The sequence below is a fragment of the Symphalangus syndactylus genome, chromosome 1 (genome assembly GCF_028878055.3).
Source record: "Symphalangus syndactylus isolate Jambi chromosome 1, NHGRI_mSymSyn1-v2.1_pri, whole genome shotgun sequence".
Classification (NCBI taxonomy): Eukaryota; Metazoa; Chordata; class Mammalia; order Primates; family Hylobatidae; genus Symphalangus; species Symphalangus syndactylus.
In genome coordinates this window covers 62,065,691-62,075,763 of record NC_072423.2, presented here as the reverse complement: position 1 = coordinate 62,075,763, position 10,073 = coordinate 62,065,691, and the positions used below count along the sequence as shown (strand labels likewise).

At 40.6% G+C, this 10,073-nt stretch overlaps 2 protein-coding genes across 2 annotated transcripts; both read left to right on the top strand.

The window, feature by feature from the left end:
- Positions 1–1,693: 1,693 nt before the first annotated feature.
- LOC129459276 (serine/threonine-protein kinase N2-like) lies at positions 1,694–5,006 on the top strand. The gene is given in 4 exon segments (XM_063614267.1): positions 1,694–2,751; positions 2,753–3,243; positions 3,382–3,900; positions 3,903–5,006. Coding segments are annotated over 4 exon segments (2,808 nt in total). The 5' UTR covers positions 1,694–1,960; the 3' UTR covers positions 4,910–5,006.
- A 1,548-nt stretch (positions 5,007–6,554) lies between these two features.
- LOC129459271 (serine/threonine-protein kinase N2-like) lies at positions 6,555–9,599 on the top strand. The gene is given in 5 exon segments (XM_063614221.1): positions 6,555–6,645; positions 6,648–7,344; positions 7,346–7,836; positions 7,975–8,493; positions 8,496–9,599. Coding segments are annotated over 5 exon segments (2,805 nt in total). The 3' UTR covers positions 9,503–9,599.
- Positions 9,600–10,073: the final 474 nt, after the last annotated feature.

The following is a 10,073-nucleotide window of genomic DNA, read 5'->3' as shown; positions in this document are numbered from 1 at the left end:
CTGGGCACAGAAGCCTGTATAGCTACAAACACACCCTGCATAGTGCTAATTGCTCTAAGCTCACAAAGCTGCTGAACACCATCATGCTCCTCAGAAGCCTGAGTGCACTGAGCTTTGAACCTGAGTCCAGAACCCCAAACTGAAGTCACTGAGCTCTTGTGAATTCTGAGTCCTAGAGCCTTTCTGAGCACCAGGGGTTTTCTCAGTTCTGAAAACACCTGAGACTGGTGGTAGGGGGTGGAAGGATCCATTATAAGCCCCAACAACTGGGCCTCTGCAGCCTTGGATGGATTCTTTTCTTTCTGCTCTTCCACCTCCTAGGAGTTGAATCCATTGTTCCTCCACCTGGAGTAGGTTGAGAACCACTCCAGTCTCTGAGGCATTCCCAACTAGGACGATACACAGGGCAATAACAATTGTGACCTAACTATCTCCACTCTTGTCCAGTAGGGTTTGAATGAAGGTCACCTTCTTGGTACCTGGTAGCTCAGACAGAACTACTGGGTCCCTTGTGTAAATTACTGCCAGCCTCTCCTTCCCCGTTACTCCTGCTGCAATCCAACAACATGATCACGTCAAGATAAAGGGTTTATGTTGAGCCTGAGAATTTGGAAAGCTGATGACTGGACTTCATGGAGTCTACTATTGCTTATGTGAGGGGTTTTTGATTTGGTGAGAAGACAGAAAGAGGTAGAGCCCACATCTGAAGTTAATGCAATGTGAAAGGGAGGGACATAGGCAGTGGTTACAGGTGGTGTGTTGATCCATAATCTGAAAAGAAATTGAAGGAAATTCAGTTCATTAATATGTAATAAAGGTATTACTGGGAATTCCACACTTCTTAAGATCTAGATGCTATGGCCTCGACTCTCATTTCACACTTGTAAAAAGTCTGATGTCTACCCGAGATTCCTGTGGCTTCCTAATCACCTTTGTCTTCAAGCTCCTACTGCCCAAGTCTCTTTGCTGCCAACTAGACTCAGGATTTGGGCTTTAGCAGCAAGCCTGGGACACCCAGTTGCACTAATCTCTGCTTCCCACCCCAGCTCTAGGCCTCAGCTTCCATCCAGTGTCCCGTCCTGTGTGTCTACTGGATCTTCCTAGGATTTAGGCCCCATCCTGGACTTCTTTTCCTTGACACAGACCTTCATTTTCTATCTAAGCCTGTCCTGGTTTCCTCTTTGAGCTTGGCCCCTGTACTTCGTAATTGCTGGCTGAGAATCTGTAGAATACAGAGAACGTGCCACAAAGAATAGCATCAGCTTTCCAAATTCCCAGGCTCAGCATAAACCATCTTTCTTGACATAATCATGTTGTTGGATCAATTTTCAAAAATACAGTTAAAATAAAGAATAAAAAAATTCAAAACAAACAGTAAACCCACATGCTCTTGATGTAGGGCTAAGACCTCTTCTTCATGGTTTTGCTCTTTGGAGTTTTTCCACAGTTTTCTATGAATAAATCACACCTGTGATGCAGTGTGTGTCCATTCCAGCTATTTTGGCCTTTTTCTTTTTCTTTCTTTCTTTTGTTTCCTTTTTGTTAGTGGAAAGATAATTTAAGACTTTCAAAGAAGTTTGGGGGCTTTTGCCATGCGGTGACAGCCAAACGGTGGGACAGGAGGAGCTGCAGCAGTGGCCGCAGCGCCTGGAACGTAGAAGCTTGAGGCGGATTCTGGCGTCGCCCAGGGAGCGACTAGACCAACATTCCGGTGTGGGCTGTGGTGGCGGCCGGTGGGCGGCGAGAGGAAGCCCGCTACGAGTGCCCTCACTCCCCGCCACTCTCGATGAACCCGACGGAATAAGCCGTGCCTCCAGCAGGGGCTGCGCCTCCATGAATCCCTAGTTGTTTTTTTTTTCTTTCTCTCCCCTCTCCTCACCCCTACTCCGAGCCCCGTCTGGCCTTCTCTCTTCGCCAGAGGCGGCCGCGTCCAGGTGCGGACCCTCCATACCGGAGCGCAATGGCGTCCAACCCCGAATGGGAGGAGATTCTGCTCACGGAACTGCAGTGGGATTCCCGAAGTCTTCCGTTTCCTGAGAATGTGAGTGCTGTTAAAAAATTAGACTTTTCAGATACAATGGTGCAGCAAAAATTGCATGATATCAAGGATCAAATTAAGAGAGAAATAAGGAAAGAACTGAAAATCAAAGAAGGATCTGAAAATCTGAGGAAAGTCACAACAGATAAAAAAAGTTTGGCTTATGTAGACAACATTTTGAAAAAATCAAATAAAAAATTAGAAGAACTACGTCACAAGCTGCAGGAAGTAAATGCACATATTATTGTATCAGATCCAGAAGATATTACAGATTGCCCAAGGACTCCAGATACTTCAAATAGTGACCCTTGTTGTTCTACTAGCAACAATAGATTGAAGGCTCTACAAAAACAATTGGATATAGAACTTAAAGTAAAACAAGGTCTAGAGAATATGATACAGATGTATTCAAATGGATCTTCAAAGGATCGGAAACTCCATGGTACAGCTCAGCAACTGCTCCAGGACAGCAAGACAAAAATAGAACTCATACGAATGCAGATTCTTCAGGCAGTCCAGACTAATGAATTGGCTTTTGATAATGCAAAACCTGTGATAAGTCCTCTTGAACTTCGGGTGGAAGAATTAAGGCATCATTTTAGCATAGACTCTGCAGTAGCAGAAGGTGCAAAGAATGTAATGAAATTACTTGACTCAGGAAAAGTAACAGACAGAAAAGCACTTTCAGAAGCTCAAGTAAGATTTAATGAATCGTCAGAAGTTGAACCTTTTAAAGTATTCATTAGAGCAAAGATTAAATGAACTCCCCAAGAATCATCCCAAAAGAGGTATTATTACTGAAGAACTTTCACTTGTTGCTGCATCACCAACACTAAGTCCACGTCAAAGTATGATATCTACACAAAATCAATATATTACACTCTCCAAACCAGCAGCATTAACAAGTACTTTGGAAGTTTGTCTCATGGGCTGCCAAGATATCCTAGAGAATGTCCCTGGACAGTCAAAAGCAACATCAGTTGCACTGCCTGGTTGAAGTCCAAGTGAAACCAGATCATCTTTCATGAGCAGAACGAGTAAAAGTAAAAGCGGAAGTAGTCGAAATCTTCTAAAAACCGATGACTTGTCCAATGATATCTGTGCTGTTTTGAAGCTCGATAATACTGTGGTTGGCCAATCTAGCTGGAAACCCATTTCCAATCAGTCATGGGACCAGAAGTTTACACTGGAACTGGACAGGTCACGTGAACTGGAAATTTCAGTTTATTGGCGTGATTGGCGGTCTCTGTGTGCTGTAAAATTTCTGAGGTTAGAAGATGTTTTAGACAACCAACGGCATGGCATGTGTCTTTATTTGGAACCACAGGGTACTTTATTTGCAGAAGTTACCTTTTTAAATCCAGTTATTGAAAGAAGACCAAAACTTCAAAGACAAAAGAAATTTTTTTCAAAGCAACAAGGCAAAACATTTCTCAGAGCTCCTCAAATGAATATTAATATTGCCACTTGGGGAAGGCTAGTAAGAAGAGCTATTCATACAGTAAATCATTCTGGCACCTCCAGCCCTCAAGCTCCTCTGCCTACTACAGTGCCAGTGGTTGATGTACGCATCCCTGAACTAGCACCTCCAGCTAGTGATTCTACAGTAACCAAATTGGACTTTGATCTTGAGCCTGAACCTCCTCCAGCCCCACCACAAGCTTCTTCCCTTGGAGAAATAGATGAATCTTCTGAATTAAGAGTTTTGGATACACCAGGACAGGATTCAGAGACTGCTTTTGAGATTGAGAATGACAGACATAGTATACTTCCAAAATCTCAATCTGAATACAGGCCTGATACTCCTCAGTCAGGCCTAGAATATAGTGGTATTCAAGAACTTGAGGACAGAAGATCTCAGCAAAGTTTCAGTTTAATCTACAAGATTTCAGGTGTTGTGCTGTCTTGGGAAGAGGAAATTTTGGAAAGGTGCTTTTAGCTGAATATAAACACACAAATGAGATGTTTGCTATAAAATCCTTAAAGAAAGGAGATATTGTGGCTCAAGATGAAGTAGACAGACTGATGTCTGAAAAAAGAATTTTTGAAACTGTGAATAGTGTAAGGCATCCCTTTTTGGTGAACCTTTTTGCATGTTTCCAAACCAAAGAGCATGTTTGCTTTGTAGTGGAATATGCTGCCATTGGGGACCTAATGATGCACATTCACACTGACGTCTTTTCTGAACCAAGAGCTGTATTTTATGCTGCTTGTGTAGTTCTTGGGTTGCAGTACTTACATGAACACAAAATTGTTTATAGAGATTTGAAATTGGGTAACTTATTGCTAGATACAGAGGGCTGTGTGAAAATTGCTGATTTTGGTGTTTGCAGAGAAGGAATGGGATATGGAGATAGAACAAGCACATTTTGTGGCACTCCTGAATTTCTTGCCCCAGAAGTATTAACAGAAACTTCTTATACAAGGGCTGTAGATTGGTGGGGCCTTGGTGTGCTTATATATGTAATGCTTGTTGGTAAGTCTCCCTTTCATGGTTATGATAAAGAGGAAGTTTTTGACAATATTATAAATGATGAAGTAAGGTATCCAAGGTTCTTAACTACAGAAGCCATTTCTATAATGAGAAGGCTGTTAAGAAGAAATCCTGAGCGGCGCCTTGGGACTAGCGAGAAAGATACAGAGGATGTAAAAAAGCACCCATTTTTCTGGCTAATTGATTGGAGCGCTCTGATGGACAAAAAAGTAAAGCCACCATTTATACATACCATAAGACGAGAAGATGTTAGTAATTTTGATGATGAATTTACCTCAGAAGCACCTATTCTGACTCCACCTCTAGAACCAAGGATACTTTCGGAAGAGGAGCAGGAAATGTTCAGAGATTTTGACTACATTGCTGATTGGTGTTAATTTGCTAGACACTGCGAAACCAAGCTGACTGACTCACAAGAAGACCTCTTAAAAATAGCAACCCTTCATTTGCTCTCTGTGCCACCAATAGCTTCTGAGTTTTTTTTTTAATTGAAACACGTGAAGATTTGTTTAAAAGTACCATTCTAATACTTCTTCAAAAGTGGCTTCTCATTGTACTTCAGGGTAAATATGAGCACTGGAAACAGTTTCATGGAGTTTAAGTTGAGTGAATATCGGCCATGAAAATCCATCACAAATACTTTTGGATCAATAGTCTATTTTAAAAAAGAAAGAAAAAAAGCACTTTTTTATAGTCCCTAGCTTTGCCATATGCCCACCTTAAGTGGAAGGAAAATTAATCACTTAACTATGTCTTACAAAAGGAAAAAAAGGGCTTGGAATGCTATTACTGTTCACATAAAATATGATTCTGTTTGAATAAGGCAAATGCTCCTTTTTTTTTTTAAAAAAAGAGATTACTGTAATATCAAAAAACATGGCAGTTTGTATACAATTTGGGGCTTGATTTTTTTTAAAAAACAGAATGAATTGATGTCTTACTTTATAAATGTTCTATATTTATTAGGAGAAAACTTTATATTGCCTTTTTTATCAACCATGTAACAGAGGCTTATAGCTTTCCAACAGAGCTGCTTGCCAAAGATTTTTTTTGTTTATTAAATAGTGCTGAAACCAACAAGATCAGCATTTACTTAAGATGGTAAGAATGACGACTTTTAATCAGCTGAACCGAGATATTGTTACCTGTATGCATTCCCAAAGTCTAGATGCTCAGTATGTTTAGTCATATCTTCCAGAATCAGTGAACCGATTGCCCCTTTTTTGATATTCACTCTACATCTGCCTACCTAGTTCACCTTGGTTTTGTGTCTGCTGTAGAAGGGAACTATAACTTGATTAAACTGTAGGGATTATCATTGTATACATGCTGTGAACATGTATATGTGCAAGTTTTAATGTATTCTATGTTGTAGGCTTATTATTTAATTTTACCACTTCATCACTTTTGTACAGTGGCCAAGCCAGTACAAACAGTAAACCCACATGTTGTTGATGTAGGGCTAAGACCTCTTCTTCATGGTTTTGCTCTTTGGAGTTTTTCCACAGTTTTCTATGAATAAATCACACCTGTGATGCAGTGTGTGTCCATTCCAGCTATTTTGGCCTTTTTCTTTTTCTTTCTTTCTTTTGTTTCCTTTTTGTTAGTGGAAAGATAATTTAAGACTTTCAAAGAAGTTTGGGGGCTTTTGCCATGCGGTGACAGCCAAACGGTGGGACAGGAGGAGCTGCAGCAGTGGCCGCAGCGCCCGGAACCTAGAAGCTTGAGGCGGATTCTGGCGTCGCCCAGGGAGCGACTAGACCAACATTCCGGTGTGGGCGGCGGTGGCGGCCGGCGGGTGTCGAGAGGAAGCCCGCTACGAGTGCCCTCACTCCCCGCCACTCTAGATGAACCCGACGGAATAAGCCGCGCCTCCAGCAGGGGCTGCGCCTCCATGAATCCCTAGTTGTTTCTTTTTTTCTTTCTCTCCCCTCTCCTCACCCCCACTCCGATCCCCGTCCGGCCTTCTCTCTTCGCCAGCGGTGGCCGCGTCCAGGTGCGGACCCTCCATACCAGAGCGCAATGGCGTCCAACCCCGAATGGGGGGAGATTGTGCTCACGGAACTGCAGTGGGATTCCCGAAGTCTTCCGTTTCCTGAGAATGTGAGTGCTGTTAAAAATTAGACTTTTCAGATACAATGGTGCAGCAAAAATTGCATGATATCAAGGATCGAATTAAGAGAGAAATAAGGAAAGAACTGAAAATCAAAGAAGGATCTGAAAATCTGAGGAAAGTCACAACAGATAAAAAAAGTTTGGCTTATGTAGACAACATTTTGAAAAAATCAAATAAAAAATTAGAAGAACTACGTCACAAGCTGCAGGAAGTAAATGCACATATTATTGTATCAGATCCAGAAGATATTACAGATTGCCCAAGGACTCCAGATACTTCAAATAGTGACCCTTGTTGTTCTACTAGCAACAATAGATTGAAGGCTCTACAAAAACAATTGGATATAGAACTTAAAGTAAAACAAGGTCTAGAGAATATGACACAGATGTATTCAAATGGATCTTCAAAGGATCGGAAACTCCATGGTACAGCTCAGCAACTGCTCCAGGACAGCAAGACAAAAATAGAACTCATACGAATGCAGATTCTTCAGGCAGTCCAGACTAATGAATTGGCTTTTGATAATGCAAAACCTGTGATAAGTCCTCTTGAACTTCGGGTGGAAGAATTAAGGCATCATTTTAGCATAGACTCTGCAGTAGCAGAAGGTGCAAAGAATGTAATGAAATTACTTGACTCAGGAAAAGTAACAGACAGAAAAGCACTTTCAGAAGCTCAAGTAAGATTTAATGAATCGTCAGAAGTTGAACCTTTTAAAGTATTCATTAGAGCAAAGATTAAATGAACTCCCCAAGAATCATCCCGAAAGAGGTATTATTACTGAAGAACTTTCACTTGTTGCTGCATCACCAACACTAAGTCCACGTCAAAGTATGATATCTACACAAAATCCATATAGTACACTATCCAAACCAGCAGCATTAACAAGTACTTTGGAAGTTTGTCTCATGGGCTGCCAAGATATCCTAGAGAATGTCCCTGGACAGTCAAAAGCAACATCAGTTGCACTGCCTGGTTGAAGTCCAAGTGAAACCAGATCATCTTTCATGAGCAGAATGAGTAAAAGTAAAAGCGGAAGTAGTCGAAATCTTCTAAAAACCGATGACTTGTCCAATGATATCTGTGCTGTTTTGAAGCTCGATAATACTGTGGTTGGCCAATCTAGCTGGAAACCCATTTCCAATCAGTCATGGGACCAGAAGTTTACACTGGAACTGGACAGGTCACGTGAACTGGAAATTTCAGTTTATTGGCGTGATTGGCGGTCTCTGTGTGCTGTAAAATTTCTGAGGTTAGAAGATGTTTTAGACAACCAACGGCATGGCATGTGTTTTTATTTGGAACCACAGGGTACTTTATTTGCAGAGGTTACCTTTTTAAATCCAGTTATTGAAAGAAGACCAAAACTTCAAAGACAAAAGAAAATTTTTTCAAAGCAACAAGGCAAAACATTTCTCAGAGCTCCTCAAATGAATATTAATATTGCCACTTGGGGAAGGCTAGTAAGAAGAGCTGTTCGTACAGTAAATCATTCTGGCACCTCCAGCCCTCAAGCTCCTGTGCCTACTACAGTGCCAGTGGTTGATGTACGCATCCCTGAACTAGCACCTCCAGCTAGTGATTCTACAGTAACCAAATTGGACTTTGATCTTGAGCCTGAACCTCCTCCAGCCCCACCACAAGCTTCTTCCCTTGGAGAAATAGATGAATCTTCTGAATTAAGAGTTTTGGATACACCAGGACAGGATTCAGAGACTGCTTTTGAGATTGAGAATGACAGACATAGTATACTTCCAAAATCTCAATCTGAATACAGGCCTGATATTCCTCAGTCAGGCCTAGAATATAGTGGTATTCAAGAACCTGAGGACAGAAGATCTCAGCAAAGTTTCAGTTTAATCTACAAGATTTCAGGTGTTGTGCTGTCTTGGGAAGAGGAAATTTTGGAAAGGTGCTTTTAGCTGAATATAAACACACAAATGAGATGTTTGCTATAAAATCGTTAAAGAAAGGAGATATTGTGGCTCAAGATGAAGTAGACAGACTGATGTCTGAAAAAAGAATTTTTGAAACTGTGAATAGTGTAAGGCATCCCTTTTTGGTGAACCTTTTTGCATGTTTCCAAACCAAAGAGCATGTTTGCTTTGTAGTGGAATATGCTGCCATTGGGGACCTAATGATGCACATTCATACTGACGTCTTTTCTGAACCAAGAGCTGTATTTTATGCTGCTTGTGTAGTTCTTGGGTTGCAGTATTTACATGAACACAAAATTGTTTATAGAGATTTGAAATTGGGTAACTTATTGCTAGATACAGAGGGCTGTGTGAAAATTGCTGATTTTGGTGTTTGCAGAGAAGGAATGGGATATGGAGATAGAACAAGCACATTTTGTGGCACTCCTGAATTTCTTGCCCCAGAAGTATTAACAGAAACTTCTTATACAAGGGCTGTAGATTGGTGGGGCCTTGGTGTGCTTATATATGTAATGCTTGTTGGTAAGTCTCCCTTTCATGGTTATGATAAAGAGGAAGTTTTTGACAATATTATAAATGATGAAGTAAGGTATCCAAGGTTCTTATCTACAGAAGCCATTTCTATAATGAGAAGGCTGTTAAGAAGAAATCCTGAGCGGCGCCTTGGGACTAGCGAGAAAGATACAGAGGATGTAAAAAAGCACCCATTTTTCTGGCTAATTGATTGGAGCGCTCTGATGGACAAAAAAGTAAAGCCACCATTTATACATACCATAAGACGAGAAGATGTTAGTAATTTTGATGATGAATTTACCTCAGAAGCACCTATTCTGACTCCACCTCTAGAACCAAGGATACTTTCGGAAGAGGAGCAGGAAATGTTCAGAGATTTTGACTACATTGCTGATTGGTGTTAATTTGCTAGACACTGCGAAACCAAGCTGACTGACTCACAAGAAGACCTCTTAAAAATAGCAACCCTTCATTTGCTCTCTGTGCCACCAATAGCTTCTGAGTTTTTTTTTTTAATTGAAACACGTGAAGATTTGTTTAAAAGTACCATTCTAATACTTCTTCAAAAGTGGCTTCTCATTGTACTTCAGGGTAAATATGAGCACTGGAAACAGTTTCATGGAGTTTAAGTTGAGTGAACATCGGCCATGAAAATCCATCACAAACACTTTTGGATCAATAGTCTATTTTAAAAAAGAAAGAAAAAAACCACTTTTTTATAGTCCCTAGCTTTGCCATATGCCCACCTTAAGTGGAAGGAAAATTAATCACTTAACTATGTCTTACAAAAGGAAAAAAAGGGCTTGGAATGCTATTACTGTTCACATAAAATATGATTCTGTTCGAATAAGGCAAATGCTCCTTTTTTTAAAAAAAAGAGATTACTGTAATATCAAAAAACATGGCAGTTTGTATACAATTTGGGGCTTGATTTTTTTTAAAAAACAGAATGAATTGATGTCTTATTTTATAAAT